The sequence below is a fragment of the Solanum stenotomum genome, chromosome 3, assembly GCF_019186545.1.
Source record: "Solanum stenotomum isolate F172 chromosome 3, ASM1918654v1, whole genome shotgun sequence".
Taxonomy (NCBI): Eukaryota; Viridiplantae; Streptophyta; class Magnoliopsida; order Solanales; family Solanaceae; genus Solanum; species Solanum stenotomum.
This window is the reverse complement of record NC_064284.1, coordinates 64,219,696-64,239,972: the sequence shown is the minus strand read 5'-3', so window position 1 is coordinate 64,239,972 and position 20,277 is coordinate 64,219,696. Positions and strand designations below refer to the sequence as shown.

The window sequence follows — 20,277 nt, the reverse complement described above, 5'->3', positions numbered from 1 at the left end:
ACCACTCATTTTAGATAAGTAGATAAATTAGCAAAACTTTCCATTGTCTTGTTGTTGTTGTTTTCACTTAATTTGTTGAGGATGATAAAAAGGACAATAAAGAATGTGAATCTACCAAGTCTTGCTTTCATTTTCTCTATAGTAAATATTCTGTGGTTTAAAGTTGTGCTACATGACTACATCTAATTTTCTTTTATATATTTTATTTATTAGAAGTGGAAAGCTTCCGAGTGCAATGTTGAAAGACCAATTTGCCCTGCAACAACTTTACCTTTCACTTAAAGTTGTGCTACATCACATTAAATTTATTTTTCTCTTTCTATAAATTTTGTTAGAGTAACTAAGTAACAATACTGAAAAGTGGTGAGCGTTTGACCTCAGACAAGTAGAGTGTCTCTAAAAAAATTAATTTATGTTGTTGTGGTGTACATTTTTAACGGTCTTAACTTATTTATAACTAATATTAATTATCGAAAACTTTTATATAATTTGTTTTTAAAGAGTTATTCTAACCATAAAATTATNAAGTGGAAAGCTTCCGAGTGCAATGTTGAAAGACCAATTTGCCCTGCAACAACTTTACCTTTCACTTAAAGTTGTGCTACATCACATTAAATTTATTTTTCTCTTTCTATAAATTTTGTTAGAGTAACTAAGTAACAATACTGAAAAGTGGTGAGCGTTTGACCTCAGACAAGTAGATTGTCTCTAAAAAAATTAGTTTATGTTGTTGTGGTGTACATTTTTAACGGTCTTAACTTATTTATAACTAATATTAATTATCGAAAACTTTTATATAATTTGTTTTTAAAGAGTTATTCTAACCATAAAATTATCATTTCTATATTTTTTATGTACAAAAAAAAAAAAGTATGTTTCATCGCTACATAAAAACATCACTCAGTTTTAACAAGACAATTATATTATCAAACATATATTATGATAAATTATGTAAAAGATAAAAATGATTACATATCAAGATATTTTAATCATTCATTATATATTTAAAATTCTTGAGATATGTGGTAATGTCAAATCATTTAATTTATGTTGATATGTTCTTAAAACCTACTAAATTTACTTTTTTTCTTCTTATAACATTCGATTATTGGAAAGGCTTTTCAAAAGCTTAGAAAGATTATTTTTGCGCGGGGTAAATTACCTAGTAATAATATAATTAACTCTACAATAGACTTTGTCAAAAAAACTCTCAATAGTTCAGTTCATTGACTATCTGAATTTTCACCTTATTGGTGAGAGTTCGATTCTCATCTTACAATTTCCTTTTCTATTTTTCCTTCTCCAAGTAAAAAACAAGCAAGAGACTTTATCATTTTTATATATTGCATAATGTCTATGTTCTCTAATTCATGTGAAGGTATTTGATTAGATAGTGCATAATTATAAAATAAAAATAAAACTATAAAGACTTTTAAAACTTATAGTGTAAAATAAATTATAAAAAAATTATAGCAATAATTATTTCATTAATGTTAAAATGAGAGATTTAACATCATATTTTTATTAAATATGAAAAGCTGTCATCCTTCTTGATACCAAGTAGAAAAGAAAACAAGCCACAAAAATAGAGATGAAAAGAGTATAAATTTGAATTAGTATTTCACTAACTTTTTTTTTTTTTTCAATAATAACCCATGGGGCCATTTTATTTAATATGAAACACAAAGGTTCAAAGCTAAAGACAAACAGTGTCAAGCTCAAAAAAGTAAGTTAAAAATACAGTAATAATTAAAAAATAAAAATAAAAAGACAACAACAAAAATCTCCTAATCAGATGAATCTGGAAAAGGAAAGCATCTGCTTAGACAAAACCTTCCTCAAAGATGCATACTCCCATGTTTGATCGAACCTGTGGCGCCACACTTTCTTGTTTTTGGAAGCTTAATCGATCTGGGTAAGCGTCTTCTTCTTCAATTTATCTGCAAAAATATAAACTGTCTCTCCAGTAGGCTATTAGTCTTGTTGTAAATTGGACCGAAGTGAACTCATGTGAATTCTCGCTATGTTAGAAATCTGAATTTGAATACTTCCATATCGTATTCACTTATCATGATGTTGGCTAGTGTCTAAAAAAGGCCTTTGATCAAATGATAAAAGAAAATTCCCCTTCCTTGATGTTGTGTTGCTGTGAAATCCTTTTAGTTTTGGTCCTTAAGTTTGGCACTAGTTGTTTTTCAAGGTTTAGGATTTTCCTGGGTAGTTCGGTGAAAGTGGAAAAACTCAATCTCCCTTCTCTATCCGAAGCTAGATTAGCCATGTAATCCGCCAATGTATTCCCTTCCCTATAAACATGTTGGATCCTAACTTGACATTGAAGTGCTAGAGCCTTGATATCACTTACTAGAATAGCAATATGCCAAGGCACTTCCCAAATTCCGGCTAGTATCTTCACCAAAATTAAAGAATCTGTTTCAATGCATACCTTATCGAGACATATGGCAACACAGTGATAAATTGCTTCTTTGATTGCAATTGCCTCTGCCTCAATGTTGGTGCATTCATTGATTTATTCCTGTAAGTTTGTTTTTGTTCAAGTACAAGCGTTGGAGGTTTCTCAAGTTACTAGTTGAGGTAGGAATTGATCCAATCAAGTTATTATTAGAAAGATCAAGGTCTATTAAATTGGTTAAGTTTCCAACTTCATTTGTAATCTGGCCGTTAATCTTGCAAGCAGCGGCATAAAAGGTTACAAGAGATTTGGAGAAGTTCCCTACGGAGACCGGCAGCATGCCATTTAGAGGGTTGAAAGATAGAGAAAGAACTGTTAATCTTCTGCAATTGGTTAAGGAAGTGAGGAAGCTTAATGAGGAGTCGCTGGTTAAATTGTTTCTCTCCATGTTTAGGATGTGTAGATGAGTCAAATATCCAAGAGAATTGGGAATCAAGCCAGTGAGTTTGTTACCTGAAATATCTAGTTTACTAAGCTTTGAACAATTGGAGATAGAATGAGGAATAGTCCCAACAAGATTGGTTAAGTGACCCATATAAAGCTCTTCAATGTTGGATAAGGTAGAACCTATGTTTGGTGGTAGAGTTGCTGATATATTATTGAATGAAAGAGACATTATTCTCAGTGCTGATATGTTGAACATCTCCGTTGGAAGTGAACCACTAAAACTATTAAACCCAACATCAAATTCCTTTAACTCAACGAGATTTCTTGTATCTTTGGGTATTTCACCTGTCATCACGTGAAGAAAGAATGAGTTCAACTAACTAGCTCAATACAGATCACTATAACTTTGAATACATACCAGTAAGCCTATTTTGGTTAAGATATAATAATTGCATCTTGGTTAAGTTGCCAATCTCCCGTGGTACGAATCCACTAAGATTGTTGCCCCACAGTAACAATGATTGCAGCAATGAGATATTGAATACAGAGATCGGGATAGAGCCAGTAATCTGATTTCCCCCCATGTCTAATTTCACCAAATTAACAAAGATTTCCGATTTCTTGTGGAATTATACCTGCATTCAATGTGTAATAAAGAAAGATGTGAGGTAATTAGATACAATATATAGTAGTAGTAGCATTCATAAGAATATGAAACATATATACCTGTGAAATGGTTGTATCCGATTTCTAATGTCTGCAAGTTACTCAATCTTCCAATTTCATTATGTATTGGTCCATCAAAATCATTTTGGGATAGAGACAATATTTGAAGTCGTGAACAATTTGACAAGCTTGTAGGCATATGACCATCAAGCTTGTTTCCGGATAGATAAAGCTCTTTGAGTATTGGGAGATCATTGCATAAACCATTGGGAAGATCTCCTGATAGGCTATTATCTGAAAATCTAATGACTTCAATTCTAGAAATATTGAATATTGTGAATGGTATAGAACCTGTAAGCTGATTTTGTTCTATGGACAACGATTTCAGGTTGTGAAGATTGCCAAACTCTTCCAGGATGTTTCCCTCAAGTAAATTGGTAGATATTTCTAAAATCTCCAACCTTGAGGCATTCGAGAGTGACGGAGGAATGGAACCAGTAAAACTGTTACTCCTAAGGTTTACAACTTGAAGTTGGTGTAAAAACCCAAACCAAGAAGGAATTTCCCCTGTGAAGCTGTTTAAACTTAAATCAAGAAACTTAAGCCTACGCAAATGTGCCATTTCTTGAGGCAAATTTCCATGGAAATGGTTGCTTCCCAAGTCAAGAGAAACAAGAAATGTGAGGTTTCCAAAATCACGGGAATTCTGCCTGTAAGAGCCAAGTTGGAAAGCTTCAACGACTTCACTCGCTGGTGACGAGAACCACAAATGACTCCAACCCAACGGCAAATAGAAATAGCAGGAGACCAACTTTCATTCAAGAAGTGAAAGGGGTCGGAACTAATTTGGGATTTAAAAGAGAGAAGAGCTAATTGATCAGTCGTAATGTTGGTTTCGGCCATAACATAGTGAAGGTTTTGTCCATTAGTGCAATATTAGTACTAATAACCTGTGGTTTTGAGACTTTGAATAGCAATAAGATCTCTTTTTAGGAGATTTTTCCATTCAATCAAGTCTTTCACATCTCAATTAAGACATGGCAAGTAAACCAAGTTTTGCTTTATTTATTGTGTGCTTAATTCTTTGTAAATAGTCTTGCTTTCATATTCTCTAGAATTGTGTGATGAAAAGTAGGACCTACCTTGGAAAAGGACCTCTGCTAAACTTGTTTTCCTAATATAGTTATATCTCATTATTATTATTATTATCTATCATAATTTTGACCTCTGATTTATGCATCATTTCTTAATTACCTTTTTTTCAAATGTCATTATCCTTTTGTTATTATATTTTCTATAATTGCATTGATAGTCCATTTGAGATAACATTATGTACGAATTTCTTCATAACTTATACAAGTATTAGTTACGTTGATTTTTAAATTGTAAAACAAATTGTGTATTAATTTCAGACATGAATAGCTAGCTAGTAAACGTTGTATAACTGAGCAAAATTAAAGCTATTTTTAATTAACTAACAATGACATGGATGAACATTTTCTCAAATGAAAATGACATAGATAAACTAATTTTCTAAACGGATGGAATAGATTATGAGTTTTTTTCTCAAAGTTCAATGACATAGTTGGGTCTTTTCCCTTTAAAGAAAGAAGAGTTAATGATAGTGATAATTCAGATAGAAAACACAAACACCTGATAATTTATGTATGAACCTTACAAAAAAAAAAATACACTTGTGAGTTCTTGATCATTATCGCTTCTCACTTGAGAGATAAAAAGTACAAAATTAAGTGAGATATTTGGAAGGTATTTGACTAAGCTTATAGGCTCGTTAAACTAACTTATGAACAATATTTTTGGCTTACGTACATCTTAATTAGTAAACATTCAAAGTACTTATAAACCACTAAGACCAATCAAAAGTCATAAGTTGATTATTCCGAACTTATTAATTTTTGGGTTAACACTCTTGATTTGACCCGGTCTCTTACTATTTTGTCCTTCATTTTTTTTTAAATTCTCAAAACTACTTTTTCCAATATAAGTCTCGTAACTTCCTCTTCACTAAGATATATAGTGTTCCTCTTTTTTTTTACAAGGTTACATTTAGATTTACACTTTCAAAAAAAAGACAATTTAAGGTTATTTTAGTTTAGTTATTTTAATAAAAGAACAATTTACGAATACAACATCTTACCAAATACATAAATATTTATTATAAATTTCAATTCTTTTATTCGAACACGTAATCACACTTTTTTAAGGCATAATACATAAATGTGTTCTTTAACTTGGGCTCAGCTGGCATCTACGCCCTTCAACTTTGGGTGTGCACAAGTATACACATAAACTTGTATAACATTGAACAAGTAGACATACGTGTCCTATGTGGTATAATACACGTAGGATGCCACGTAGGATGTAAATTGCTACATAGAGCGCCACATAAGATGTGTACAGTATATGTACTTGTTCAACTTTACACAAGTTTAAGTGTTTACTTGTTCACTTGGAGGGCATAGATGCCAGTTAAATGGTACATTTATGTATTGTTATAACGGTATTCAAGCCAACTTTCAAACATATCCACCAATACACATGTGCTTTATGTTGCCATTCTAATAAGTCGATGCTTTCAAGGATTTATTTGTTTTGGCAAATTTACCACTAGACAAAGTGTCTAGCGGCCTTTTATTAGAAATAAAAATCTCAATAGGGATAAGTACAAATAAGGGGGGCTAGTCCTTACCTTACCAATCTTAGGTTGCGCAACTGCCAATAAAAACATTGCTCTACGACTCCTTAGAGGTTGGGGAGTGGAAGAAGATTGTGCGGTAATAAACCTCTACTAACTAACAAGGTATTTGTACAGACCTAGGGTTTCTAGAAACCTAGGTCTGTTCATAATCATGGAATCAAGAATCTGTTGAAGTTCTAGAGAGAACTAGGTATTTGGCAAATTTACAGAGTTTGTAATACACTCTATGATGATATTACAAACGAGGATGCTTAAATAGTGCAAAAATATAACAACCAAGAAGAATGTTAAGTTATCGACCCACTACAAAAAAACAGGGGTTATTGCGACGGTTTTTTATACGTAATACGACGGTTTTGAACCGTCACAACGCACTATAACGGCATTTTGCGAAAATGTCGTAATTCTGTCTGTCACAAATGTATTACGATGGTTTTTAAAACCGTCGTAATATCTACATAAAAACCGTCGCAATATATCCTTGTTAATGCAACATTTTTTGTTGTATAGAGCGGCAGTTTGCAACCATCGTAATTGTACAAAAATAAATCATTTATATATTACGACAGTTTAGAAACGCCGTAATTTTCAATTTGGGACACCGTAAAAATTATATTTTCTTATTTTGTCAATCCATATTTACATCTTATTTATTGCACTTTATATTAAATTTCTATAATTAGTATAATTTTAACACAACATAAAAGATCAAATGAGCAAAATATCGATCATATTAAGCAAAAGTACTCCAAATTACATCACCAAAATACTAATGTTTTGAAGTGTTATTCAAAGCTCTAAGTTACCTCATTAAAATACTAATTTCAAGTGTCATTCAAAAAAAATAATACTAAAAATGATTTCTACTTGATGCTGATGCTTAGTCCATCATCATTGTTACTTTGATATGAAGAGCTCTAGTTGATGGTTGGTCCAATTGGTGACTGATGAGCAGCATCCAAATTTGAGGCCTGAAAAAATATATTAATAGACAGTCAAGCTGATGATCACACTCCAAAAATATATCAAAGAATGACTATAAATGTTAACACACATATCAGAATTGTGAACGTATTAGTTCCTACAACATAATGTAAAGATAGTTACGGCATTATGGTTAAAATTATGTGAAACAACAAAAGGCTACAGAAACCATGACATACAGAAAAAGCAAACAATAACATTAAGACTCTGTCATGCTTAATCCTTCAGAAGGATCAAAACTTTGTATTCCATTACAAGGGAAGTAGGTTTTTCTTTGTCACCATAACCAGAAATCTGATTAAATAGCTACTCGAGTAATCGTATTATATAAGAAAAATACTTACCCCAATCTCTCTAGCCGCCTCAGTTACATAACTTCCATCTTTTCTCTTATGAGTCTCAGTCCACATTTTGCCTCGATGGACCTCTTTTCCCTTTGCCATCTGGAAATTTCAAGTATTGAACATCTTATTACAACAAAGTATAATTTGTTCTATCAATGTATGTTTGGTTTAAACCCATTATATAACTATAAATTGAAAAGAGTTGAACTAGAGTGTTTAGATAATCACCAATTCCCTCACAACCATACATCCATTTCTTTCATCATTACTGGACAACAAGTTATCAATAATAACAAAAAGTATTTGAATACTCAATACTAATTATCAGATAAACTATAATATTTATCAGACACACAAAATTAGTTGAAACCTTGTATATAAGAATCAATAACAACCCAAGAGTACCATATCTCTTACTTCTACCTACTCAAATATTTTCAAGCTTAGTAACACTTAAACATCTTTATTTTAGTTCCATCAATAATATAAGTTTCCAAAAAACAGAGAAGATGGTGGACAAGTTTATACAATAACACTTCTTCATCATTAGATCATCATCACATAAATGACCAAAAATCAAAAAGTTATGCTGTTGATGTTGATCTCAATAACAAAAAATACTTGTCAAACGGTTACTATCTATGTTGATTCAGTACCCTCACCAATAGTTACCTCGACAACCTATCAAGCCCATACATGAACATTAGGTTAATAGCAGTAGTAACTCAATATACAACATTATAAAAAATTTAAACTAATGCATCTACAAAAGAGAAGTGTAAAAGAACGTAAACTCTACGGCTCGAAAGTGGAAAAAAATGTGAAATCACAGTTCAACTACAATTGCTTGTACTTTTGATGGTATAAATGATATCGATCATCTGATTAACTTTCTAACATTCTTAGGAAGCTCATAAACAAATGATAACTATATCAGGATTCAAGAGGCTATTCTTGAGAAATCCAAAAGCGAGATTTCTCCATTGTTCTTATCCCCAAAATAAAAATCTCTAAGCACCAGTACTATAAAAAGCAAATAAAAACTAATTGAGGTTTTACTCTAAAACAAACAAAAATTTGAAGACCACAATACTATTTCTCTAAACTATAACAAGCAAAATCAAAGCTAAACTATAACATGCAAAATATCTTTAGCAGATGCGGCAGATTTTAAAGCGAGAGTCTACAAACTAACAACAAACAAATCTCTACAAACTAACTAAAAAATCTGTACAAACTAACAGTGATGCATTTAAGTATAAGAACATGCATGAACAAAATAGTATAAGAACATGCATCAACAAAATAGTATAAGAACATGCATCAACAAAATAGATTCAGAAAAAAAAATCAGAAAACTGAGAGCTTAACCTAAAAGAAAAACTTATTGAGAGCTTACCGACTGAGACCTTACGGATTCAAACTATTTGAAGTGAAAAATTTACAAATTGATAAGCTTGATTTGTGAGAATCTTACGGATTGAGAGCTTACCGTAAATTGAGAAGCTTGATTTGTGAGAATCTTACTGTCAATTAGAACGATTCATAGGAAATTGAGAGATTTGAGCTAAAATTCTTACTGATTGAGAGCTATTTTAGGCAACTTTGGGTCTCTCTGTAAATGTCCAGCTACAGAGAGATTTTCTTTTTATGTGAAAGTTAATTTAGGGGGAATGATTTAATTATCTTTTATCAATTGAGATTAACTTATATCCACTTACGGTGGAAAAAAAAATTACACTATCATCTCATTTTTAGAAATACATATCAACTTTTTTTTAATAAAAATCACATAATATTAATATTATTAAAAAATAATAAAAAGAGTGTTATATGGTAACTTGGACTCTAAATTAATTGTATGAGTTTGTTAAGAATTCTTACTTGACTTATCAAAAGTAAGAAGGATTCTTTCATTCTTTCTTTATCCTTATTATTTTCACGCTCATTCTCCGTCAACACCATTAAAGCAATTGACATACAAAATTGAAGCAATTTGAGATAAAAAGATGATAATTTTTTTACTCATTATTATTTTCCTTTTCAGAATCTAAATTAGTAAATACTCAAAGTCGATTGTATAAAAAATATTTCAATGCTATTTCAAAGAAAAAATTTTCTTGTTCCAATGTATGAAGAATTTTATGTTTTGTAGTAACAATGATTTTTAGAGAATGCTTTTCAGAACTTTTCAGTAAATTGGACAAATCCCAAAAATTAAATGTAGTAATCTTACACTTGGAAAAATAGACACACCATTTCTGCAATTTTCCATAATATTTTGATATTGATAGAAGAAGATCCAAAGACATAGATGAGAAAGGTAGGAAAGAGAGGGAGAAAGATGATAAATCTCAACGTGTTTTAATAAAAGAAAGAAAAAAAATCATTAATCATTAAATGTGAAAATATATTAATTAAACTAAGAAGAAAAATAAGTATTTCTAAAAATGAGTTGATTGTGTAATTTTCTTGTCCACCGTCAGTGGATAGTAGTTAATCTCCTAATTAGAAATAAGGTAAACAATCAATTAAAGCTAATTTAGGGGACTGCTTTCCGTGTAATTAATTTAATTAAAGAAAAAATTTATATATATTAAATATTCAATATACTAATACATTTTAAACTATTAGTGGCGGTTCAAAACGTCATAGCTTAAGTCCGAACCGTCGGTATTAAAATATTTAATATGGCGTGTATTAAAAACGTCATATTATTTTTTATTTGCGGCGGTTCTTTGAAACCGTCGTAATAAAACCACCGTAATATTTCCGTTTTTTGGTAGTGACCTGAACCTTCCTTTTAAAGATGCATGAATGAAAAAGAATTGATTGCCCATTTAAAGTAACCTGAAGTATTCTGTTCTTGTCTTCTTCAAATCTATCGAACAATACTTGATATTTCATCACTTCTTCTTGGAATTATTGGATCTTGTTGAATATGTTGACACTGTCATATGATTTTTCTTTGCCAGTCGCATCGGTAGGTGTTTTGGAACAACCTCCTCAGGCACCGTGCCATTCCAACTATTCTTTCTTCCATGCTTCTTTTTGTTATATATTGCGTTGTTGCCTAGGAGAAATATCTGCATCCCTAGCTACATTCTCAAAACATTGAACCAACCAATCCTCTTCATCACTTTCCTCATCTTGTAGGTTAGCAAACTGATTTGGGGAGAAAGTACTACTACCATCAACTTGTAGTTGTTTGTTAGTGTTAATAGGTGTAAGAGAAACCAACCTTTCAACATTAGAACGCCCCCCTCCCCCACCCCCCTCCAATGCATCAATAAGCTCCTTGTCACTGACATAAACTTTTTGAACATTAAAACCTGCTAAAATCAATTGTCGCCCCCGATGTAATGAAGATGAAACATAGGCAATGCTACTACCCTTAGGCACAAAGGCTGCTGAAAATCTTGGTTCCGTCACTGATTACTGGTATAGCACTGAGCTAATACTTGACAGAATCGATTCTGCCTATCGTAGACATTGAGTCTCTTGTTAGATAATAATCTGGTGCGAGTTGTTGACACCCAATTTTGGACCTCCACAATATAAATTAATCATTGAGCTTCTTCAATTTCAAGCGATTTAAAATAATTAGTTTTAGAAATTTTTCAAAAAAAAAATTAATAATATAGTTTGCAAGTTATTTTAAATAGTCTTGTCACTTTTTATAATTTTTAGATAATATATATGTTTCACATAATTATGTATATAATTAATATATTTTATGAATATTCGAAAATCGTCTCAAAAAGATTTTGTTTTAATTAAATATTTGATTAATTAGTTTAGTTATATAATAGTTTATATCTTAAATTATTCAGTCCATATTTGAGTTAATTATTTTATTTAGTTAAGATTAAGGAGCTCATTAATTAATTATATTAAATTCATCCTATTTAATTATTAGTCGAATTTACTAATTTAATTAATTCGGCTAAGTTCTTAATTTTGATTGGCTATAAGTGAAATTCAGTTGGCCAAGTCTTAAATTCAAGTCTAGCCATTTCACTCCACTTTTTAAACTCTCTTTCAGGCCAATTTTGGGCCTTTTACAGCCCTTTCCAGAAGCCCAATTTCCCTGTTTTCCTCCCAATTAGCAGTCTCCTTTAACCCAGGCCCAAATATGTTACAACCAACAACACATACATACAACATACGCGTACAATAACCCAAAATCGACCCCACTGCGTCTTCTTCTCCAGCAGTACGCGACCCAACCCAAACAACCCCATACTCGTCTTCTTCATGTGCTTCACGTGACAATCAAAATCCAGGGAACAAATCGCGTTGCAAACCCAGAGTCACACGCGATCAGAAACCAACCCTGGGACGCCTTTTTCTTTGCAAAGAAACCAGTGCCCTCATCCAACTACTCTGCGAACCCATACCCTAGTAGTCTTAACATCGATCACTTCATCCCCTTCTCCCCCTTTCGCGGAAGTCACTGTATTTCCCATCCCTTCCACTGTTACCTCGAAAAGGAACGGGTAGATTCAAAATTCAAATGAATTTTACCCCCCCTAAATCTACCCTTTCACCCCTCTATAAATAGCCTCCTTAGTTTTCATTCAAGGGGGGCGAGCATAAAAAGGGGTTTTGGAGTTTAATTGTGAAGCAATAGTCATTTTACACTCGAAAAATTTCAAACGGTTCTCTAATCCTTGGTTCCGAGAAAATCTCTGTTTGTAGTCGGCTTTGAACTTTTTGGCTTGCTATTAGTGTTTGGATCTTGTGATAGAAGAATCACTGTCCAAAGCTTGTCATTCCCAGTTCTCTGCCTCTCAAAAGGTAATATTTCATTTTCGTCTCTTAGCGTATTGAGTATATGCTTCTCGATCATTCAAGGTATCCAAGCGTTAAGATTATTTTTAGAATATTTCGACCTATTATTGGCGGCAAATCAGTTGTATAGCTCGCTTGTTATTTGAATATTGTTGGATGGTTTTGTTCTGCTCGGAATCATAGTGATTTTGTATGGTGTCGAATCAGTAATCTCATCATGTTGGCTTCGAGTCGTATTTCAGTTATGAGGACATGTTATCCAGTTCGCTTGCTTTCTCAATAGGACATATGGAGGTTGTTGATTATTTCAGTTAGTATGAATCACGTGAGTCGAGTAGTTTACCACCTTACTTCTTCTTTATGAGGTCTGCTTCTTTGCATTCTAGGCTAGGTATTGTAATCAACCTGTTAGTTGTTCCTATTTCTAAAGCTTGTTCCTGACAGTGATAGTTGCATATTCTTCATTACTCTTCATCCTGGTTTTCGTTTACTTCGAGCTTGTCCTAACTACGACTAAGCTAAAATAAGTTGATGAGCTGCCTATTTCAAGCTGNCATTAGAGGCTTGTGCACGTGACAACCAGGTTTTGGGGATTGAATTAAGTTGACTTGTTTTCGTAATAGTAATTGCTATTGAACTTTGCTTTATTTCCGCACTTTATCGAAATGATTGGGTTTTAGGCTGACTTGTCTTGGTGGGATACGACGAGTGCCATCACATCCATTTTTGAGGTCGTGACAGAAACCTTATTTTTTTGGTATGTATTTGATGAATACGATCACTTTTGGACCGAATTGTGTAGAAAATTAGAAAAAAAAAAATTTCATAAAAAAGAAATGTGTCTCCTTAAGAGAAAATGACCAAAATGATGCTTAATGTATGAGTAATGTTTTATTTTTGTCCTTAATATATTTCATTTGATTGACATGGTACTTAATGTATAATAAAGGTGTTCACACTACAAGAAAAACACTCTAAGGAAGGGAAAATTGGTCCCTAAATGTTCGAATATGGTCCTAAATGCTCAATTGCGACGGGAAATGGCTGATCGCCACCCGTCCTAATAGACATCTTCGCTAAAGGTCAACTTGGACGAGTTTCTATAACTGGTCCCTAAATGTCTTTTGGGACGGGGGCAAATATTGGTCGTTACATGCTTTTAAAGACCATATTTCTGGTCTCAAATAGACAATTTATACCATGTAAAAGTATTACTTTTTGGTTCTTGTACTCTTTGGCTACGGGACTAGTCTGGTCCTAGATATATTTTAGAGATGAGCAATATTTGTAGTCTTAGATTCTTCTTTAGAGACAAACAAAATTTTTAGTGCTAGATTAACCTTTATAGACAAGCAACAATTTTAGTCTCTAATGCACCACCAATGGTTTAAAGCTCGATATGACCAAAAAAAATCATCAATTAATATAAAATTGCTATTGAAAATATCAATACCTAAAGATGATAGTATATAGAGAGAGGAAGAGATAGATAGATTTATTGCAATAAATTAGTTAGCATCCCAAATGTTCGTTTCAATATTTGCTTAACTCAAAAATATAGCTAGCATCTGAGTTAGACTATATTATTAAATATTCCATAACATTCATAGCAAAATAATAATGAGTTTGTGTATCTTCTAAACTTGTATCTTCACTTGTTACTTCAATCTTCAAATCTGCAAGTACAAAATTTTAAGAAGACGATAAATAATTATTGGTGTAGTAATATACACCAAACATCTTGGCTAGTGAAAAAGATCCTTAAGGGTGCAAAGTATATGAAACATATAGAGATAGAAGAAAATGATATTACGCAAATGTATAGTTCCTCTACAGATAAGATGTATCTACATATAAGAGGTGTCTACCCCAAACGCTCTTTGAGAAGGCTAGTGTAAAAATTATGATGCTCAGAGATGGATATAATTTTATTCTTGGCCCTACATGGTAGATTACATTTTAAAGACAGAATTTCAAAGTGGATTGATGTAAAAGATATGACATGCTTGCAATGTTCAAACCATCCATGAACACTTTGTCACCTACTGTTTCATTGAGAATACTCTACTATTATCTGGGGGGAAATACTCAACTGGCAAGGATTATGCAGAGTTGTAACATGATGAAATGAGGAAATCCAATGGGTTGTGGTAAATGCAAGAGGTCATTCAGCTGTTGCAAATATATATATAGAATGTATTTAGCTGTTGGATTATATTACATTTGATTAGAGAAAAATATGAGGTTATTTCAAAAGAAAGCAAGAACTAACTAAGAGTTGAATCAAATTCACTACACAAAGTCTTTTCCCGAGGTAATTCTAGAACAAATCATCTGGAAAAATACAACACCTTTTAGAGAAATTCGAGTGAAGATTGAAGCTTCTATCTACTAGCTCTATATATTTAATCTTCGTGTCATGTATGAGCTATTATGCAAAAACGTCTACATGTGTTTGAGACAGTTTGCCCAATCTTACAGCAACCCTGTTCTTAATCTGATTTTCCTAGTGGGTAAATAAAATTATTCGCTCACACAATAAAATAAGTTAAACCGCTCACCTCAAATGCAGTATGAATTTCATCAAGTGTTATCGAAAAGCATGAACAAAACTGCAATAATATAAGAAAAATAATTAGAAAAGCTTTGAGTTTCATTAAAAAGTAGTCAAAATGTATTTTGAAGAATCACAACTATACAGAATCGTCCAGATAAGAGAAATAAATGGACTAAAGATAGAAAAGAAAAACCAAAGAAATTGCGCAGTTATGCAGAAAATAAAAATTGAGCAAGAAGAAATTGAAAAAAAAGAGAAGTTTTTGTATCGAGCCCCTCCTATTCGAGGAAAAGGGGTACTGCTGGTGTAACTAATAATCTAATTGCATCTATAAAAATCCTCTCAAAACAAGGTACGTAAATAAAAAATCTTCAACATAGAGATCTTTCCTTTATAAGTCGTCAAGTTCTTACTTATGAAACATTTTGAATAACAGAGATGTTTGGACCTAGATTTCGATAGTTATGTTGAACGCTCTAATATATTGCAATAATTCTACTATTAGTGGGATAATTTAACAATGAAAAATAAAGAATAGAACAGCCCTCAAAGTAAGACAATCAAACCAAGTAGTTCACAATGTCGGGAAAGTGGAAGAAGTTGTGCAACTGTTACATCAAACACTCTTAATTCAATAAACCGTTAGTAAACTCTATCTCCATGAAATGCAGATCAACTAAATAATATCCAACACCTATAATATTATGGTGTTTTAAAAAAAAGTATATATTTTCCCAATACGCAAAGTCTTCTATACACCAATGCATACATACTCTTCAGTTGCATTAATTTATTTTTTATCAGACTCCTTAATTTTAGTGTTAATACTCAAGATATAATCATCCGCATTAGTCAAAGTGCTTCATATTTTAATCATGCACATAATACAATGTTTTTTTTTGAAACTGTGAATAATAATTTTAAAAATTACATGCACCACAGATTGATTGGAACAAAATTTAACATAGCATTTCATAATGAAACAAAAATATTTCATTGAGTTGTGATTTCAAATAAAGAAGAATCAACTATTGAAATAATTCAACAGAAGAACAAGTGTAACAATACTAGGAAAAAACATTTTTGAAAAATACATAAAATCTTCTCGATAGAGAATTTATTATGCTCGAAAGTCTAGTGTTGTTTAATGGAACCAATGGAGCTACATGTCACCTTTATAATCCATGTTTTAGAGTGTTCTTCAAGCATTTGGATCAGTATACTTGGATGGGAATTCAGAGGCAAACACGACGTTGAAATGAAGAATGTTAATTGCGCAGTGACACATCTCAAAGGTAAAAATGGTTAAGCAAAAGTGTTTCACATGGCTATAAAAGCAGACTTGTATTACATAAGCAAACGAGGAACTATAAAGTAATCAGGCAAGAGGAGAAAAGAAACAACACTATAATCAGACATATAATTTAAGGCATCCATTTTAGAGCAGTAAAACGGCCACATGTAGCTTGTGTCCAAGAATAATTCAAATTTCTACAGACTTACAAATTAATAACATCAAATCAAAAGCTCTGCAGATACTTTCAAATAGATAATTCCAGTTATGTATTCATAAGATACCTATAGGCTTAATGATCTTAAGTCATTGTGTTGTGGGGATTAGCCTGGCGAATTAATAAATGGTCGTTTAGGGTGAGGCATCAATAAAATTTATCTAGTCACTAAGAGTCATACACTTTATTCATTTTGATTAATCTAAAAATTTGTTGTCCCTTTTGAAATGTTATCTTCAAAATGTGGCCCTTTTGACTCCAGAATCATCTAAAGAACATATAGTGCCTAGATCTATTCAAATGATTTTACAGTAATTTTTCAAACCCCCATACAACTACAAATTAAGCCATATAACCATGTAAAGGACATGGTTCAACCCCATATAAACATTAATCTTTTAATAAAGAAGTTGGAAAAACTGCAATAGAACAGAGCACCACACAAACACAATAGAATAGAATAGACTTAGAAAGTGATGAAACTAAAATTTTGTGATGATTAAAATAAATAGGTATTTTACATAAAAATAACTAGTATTTTGTCCACAATACAAGTAAAAGACTGATTTTTTAACAGATTTGGGCTCTTACTAGCTTGGTCTTATCTTTATTGCAAAACTACAATTACAAAAAAGTAATTTTTGGCTTCAAATCCCCACAATTCTTTGTACCATGGATGTACACATAAATAAGAAATCATATAAATAAAACCTGAAACACCATTAGTTTAGAGAAAAGCTAACAAAAAATGTCATTAGTTTAGGGCAGAGCAAATAAAACAAGCAAAAATTACATTAATACAACTTATGGAAGAAAAAAAAGTAACTAGATCAGAAAAGAGGCATACTTGAAATTCTGTCTCGAGCAAAGCTAAGAAGACATAAGGAAGAAGATACCTTCCTTGAGTTTAGCGCAAAGCTGCAATGAAATACTACCTTCACTGAGATCAGGGCAGAGCTGTGATGGAAAAAAAAGAGCGATCTGAAGAGAGACATCGAGATTAGGGCATCACCTTAAGACCATTGTTTTAAGAAAATAGAGTTCTTTTTAACTTTTACTTCGATAAGATAATTTGTTTTGGCGCTTTGGTATTTGTTAAAAGAAAAGTTTTAATTTTTAAAAATAATGGCGATCCTTCCTGGCAAGTCCTCCAATTATATAATTTGGGACCAGTTACTAAATATTTTAGGGACCATATTTAGTACCTTCACAATAAAGTACACTAATAAGGACTGAAATATAATCTCGTCCTTATACATATACTTTTAGAGACGAGATTATTAGCTTGTCTCTAAATGTTGGTCTTAATAAGGCTTTTTCTTGTAGTGTCACTTTGATCCTTAATATATTTCAGTTGATTGAAATAGTCCTTAATGTATAACCAAATGAGTTTATTTTAGTCTTTTACACTAAACCTAATGGATGTATTAAAATAAAGTGTTAAATATAACTATGGACCCCACGTGACTAACAAAATCAACCATTATTGTGTTCTTTGTTAGCTCTAAAGAAAACTTCGTGAAATCTAACACCATTTTCCTTACATTCTCCGGCAAAATTTACTATTTTCTCTTGGTTAATTCAGAAATTGGTACTAGGTCAGTGGAATAATATTTTAGGAAATAAAAAAAGTAAATTATGTTAGAGAAAGTAAAGAAAATGGTGTTAGAATTTATGGAGTTTTTTCTTTAAAGTTAAAAAAAAGAAAATAGTAATGGTGAATTTCGTTAGCCGAGTAGGGTCCATAGTTAAATTTAACATTTTTTTTATAAAAATGAAAACAAAATATAAACAAAGGAAATTATTTAGACATTAAGAAAATGCAAATAAAGATTGACATTCACAAGGATGATATTTGAAGAATGATTGCAGGTATAATGACCATTGAAGTGGCCCCCAAATAATTGTACTAATTATTATGTAGTACTAAGTCTAGATGAGTATGGCCCGTGCAACAATTTGAATTGTATTTAACAAAAATTTAAGTGCAATGTATTGAATCAAAATAAACAATAAAGAGCATTTCAAGTACGTCGAATGCATCTTCGTAGCTTCCTGTAGGATCATACTTGACTATCATCTCAATTGCATTAAAAATTTCTTGTATTCAACTACATTTAACATTAGCCCTTTTTTCTTTGCGTCATAAGTGCTACTCTATGTATAATCGTCTGCATATTCGATGCAAATTATATGTGATGAACCAATATTGTATTGAAATGAATATTTGAAATTTCATGTACAAATATAAGAGTTGATCATTATAATTACTCCAAACTAGTAACAAATCTTCAAAGGGAAGAAGGAGAAATAGAAAGGATGTGATGAACCAATATTGTATTGAAATGAATATTTGAAATTACACGTACAAATATAAGAGTTGATCTTTATAATTACTCCAAACTAGTAATAAATCTTCAAAGGGAAGAATAAGAAATAAAAAGGAAGAAGAGGCGGAGGTTCTAGAATTAATCTAAGCCACTAAGAAATAAAAGACAACTTCATAACATCCTCTTTATAAATTAATTTACTCTTCTATATATAGAAATCTTCGCAGGGTCCCAAATGTAATTTCACATATTCCCACATGACTACTCCAGCTTAGTTATATTCACAACAATTTTTTTGCCCTTGAAAAGAACCTTGTTCTCAAGGTTCGAGTACAACATCACCATTTTAGAAATGGGAATGTACTTTGCGTTAAAAGCAAATTCTATGGTACGAGTATCATTCCACTACAATCGAACTGCTCCAGTATTTGCTTCCATGTAAAAGAAGTCACCAACAATTGTTATTGATGTCAATGTCAAAGCCATTTTGCAGCAAGGTCAAAGTCCCTTTCACTATATGAACTTTCTATTAGTTTAGTGAATGCAACCAAAGTTTGACGATGCATAGCCATACAACCAATTTTGAGACATGGCCATATTAATCTTCGAAGGCAGAGCATCCATGTGATAATGTCATAGCACAAGGATCTACTAAGAAGCTTGAGATCATCTACAAGAACAACCTACATCCTTCCAATATGGATAATTTTCACCTTCGGAGCAGTAGATGGAAGGGTCTATAGGAATGATAGAGGACCATACCCGATCCCCACATTAGTCCCTTCCTTTTCCGGCCCATAATTTGTGATACCACTTGCATCTATCACAATTGAAACCGTGTTGAGCATAAACAAATTGACCCCTTTGATGTAAAACTGATATTTCAGATGAGTTGTACTACTTTCTTGCACAAACCATAATGTATCATCCATGCATTGCAAAAGTACCTTTTGCAACAACCCTTTATCATGAAGAATCCAAGTTAGCTCTTCTAACTTGGTACAATATCATACATAGGGAAGACAATCATATTGATGACTCTCATTCAGAAAGGCATCGAGCTTTGTGAGAATGGCTTCCTCGCTTAATTTTGAGGAGACACTATTAAAAAAATCATGGATATGTTGCACTTCACAATATACAAGAATAGCTCGTTGATGCATTGTGGAATACATGGCTGCCAAAGCATGTCTAGATAAGTAGAGAAATTGTAGAAGATAATTTGTCAACTTTTCTAGTGTGTGTTGCTTAATATATGCAGCAACATCGGGTTCCTAATGCAAAAATCATGCACAGTGTAACACCTCGGAACCTAGTAGCCAAAGCAAGGGTCCAAGGGAGAGGTTGCAAACCTAGGAGTTAGCCTTGACACCTTCCAAGAAGGTTACACGAGCCGTGAAGGGCTCCACGAGCCGTGGTGGTGCCCGTAGACCTTAGGCAGTAGCTAACAAGGATGCTCACCTCCCACGACCACCATGACGCCTCATGGTGGGGACCACGGGCCGTGGTGAGGGG

At 32.3% G+C, this 20,277-nt stretch overlaps 2 protein-coding genes and 1 long non-coding RNA gene across 3 annotated transcripts in view; all 3 read right to left on the bottom strand.

The window, feature by feature from the left end:
• Nucleotides 1-3,457: 3,457 nt before the first annotated feature.
• Nucleotides 3,458-4,145, bottom strand: LOC125859168 (receptor-like protein 52). Its single transcript, XM_049538876.1, has 2 exons — nucleotides 3,584-4,145; nucleotides 3,458-3,492 (listed from the first exon to the last, which is right to left on the bottom strand). Exons 1-2 carry the CDS (start codon nucleotides 4,143-4,145, stop codon nucleotides 3,458-3,460), a joined length of 597 nt encoding a protein of 198 aa, XP_049394833.1.
• Nucleotides 4,146-6,961: 2,816 nt separating this feature from the next.
• On the bottom strand, nucleotides 6,962-9,223 carry LOC125860217 (uncharacterized). Its single transcript, XR_007445820.1, has 3 exons — nucleotides 9,063-9,223; nucleotides 7,571-7,669; nucleotides 6,962-7,213 (listed from the first exon to the last, which is right to left on the bottom strand). It is a non-coding gene; the product is annotated as an uncharacterized LOC125860217 (long non-coding RNA).
• A 1,401-nt stretch (nucleotides 9,224-10,624) lies between these two features.
• Nucleotides 10,625-20,277, bottom strand: part of LOC125859167 (sodium/calcium exchanger NCL-like) — a 14,268-nt gene continuing 4,615 nt past the window's right edge. The window contains exon 8 of the mRNA XM_049538875.1: nucleotides 10,625-10,874. Coding sequence (XP_049394832.1) covers nucleotides 10,625-10,874 — 250 coding nt within the window. The remainder of the gene's footprint in view (nucleotides 10,875-20,277) is intronic.

What these genes read in the sequence shown, in the direction of transcription:
- LOC125859168 (XM_049538876.1), bottom strand. Translation starts at nt 4,145, where the DNA reads ATGGCACATTTGCGTAGGCTTAAGTTTCTTGATTTAAGTTTAAACAGC. An exon ending in CGGATACAACCATTTCACAG is followed by an intron (nt 3,493 to 3,583) that starts GTATATATGTTT and finishes CATTGAATGCAG; the next exon opens with GTATAATTCCACAAGAAATC.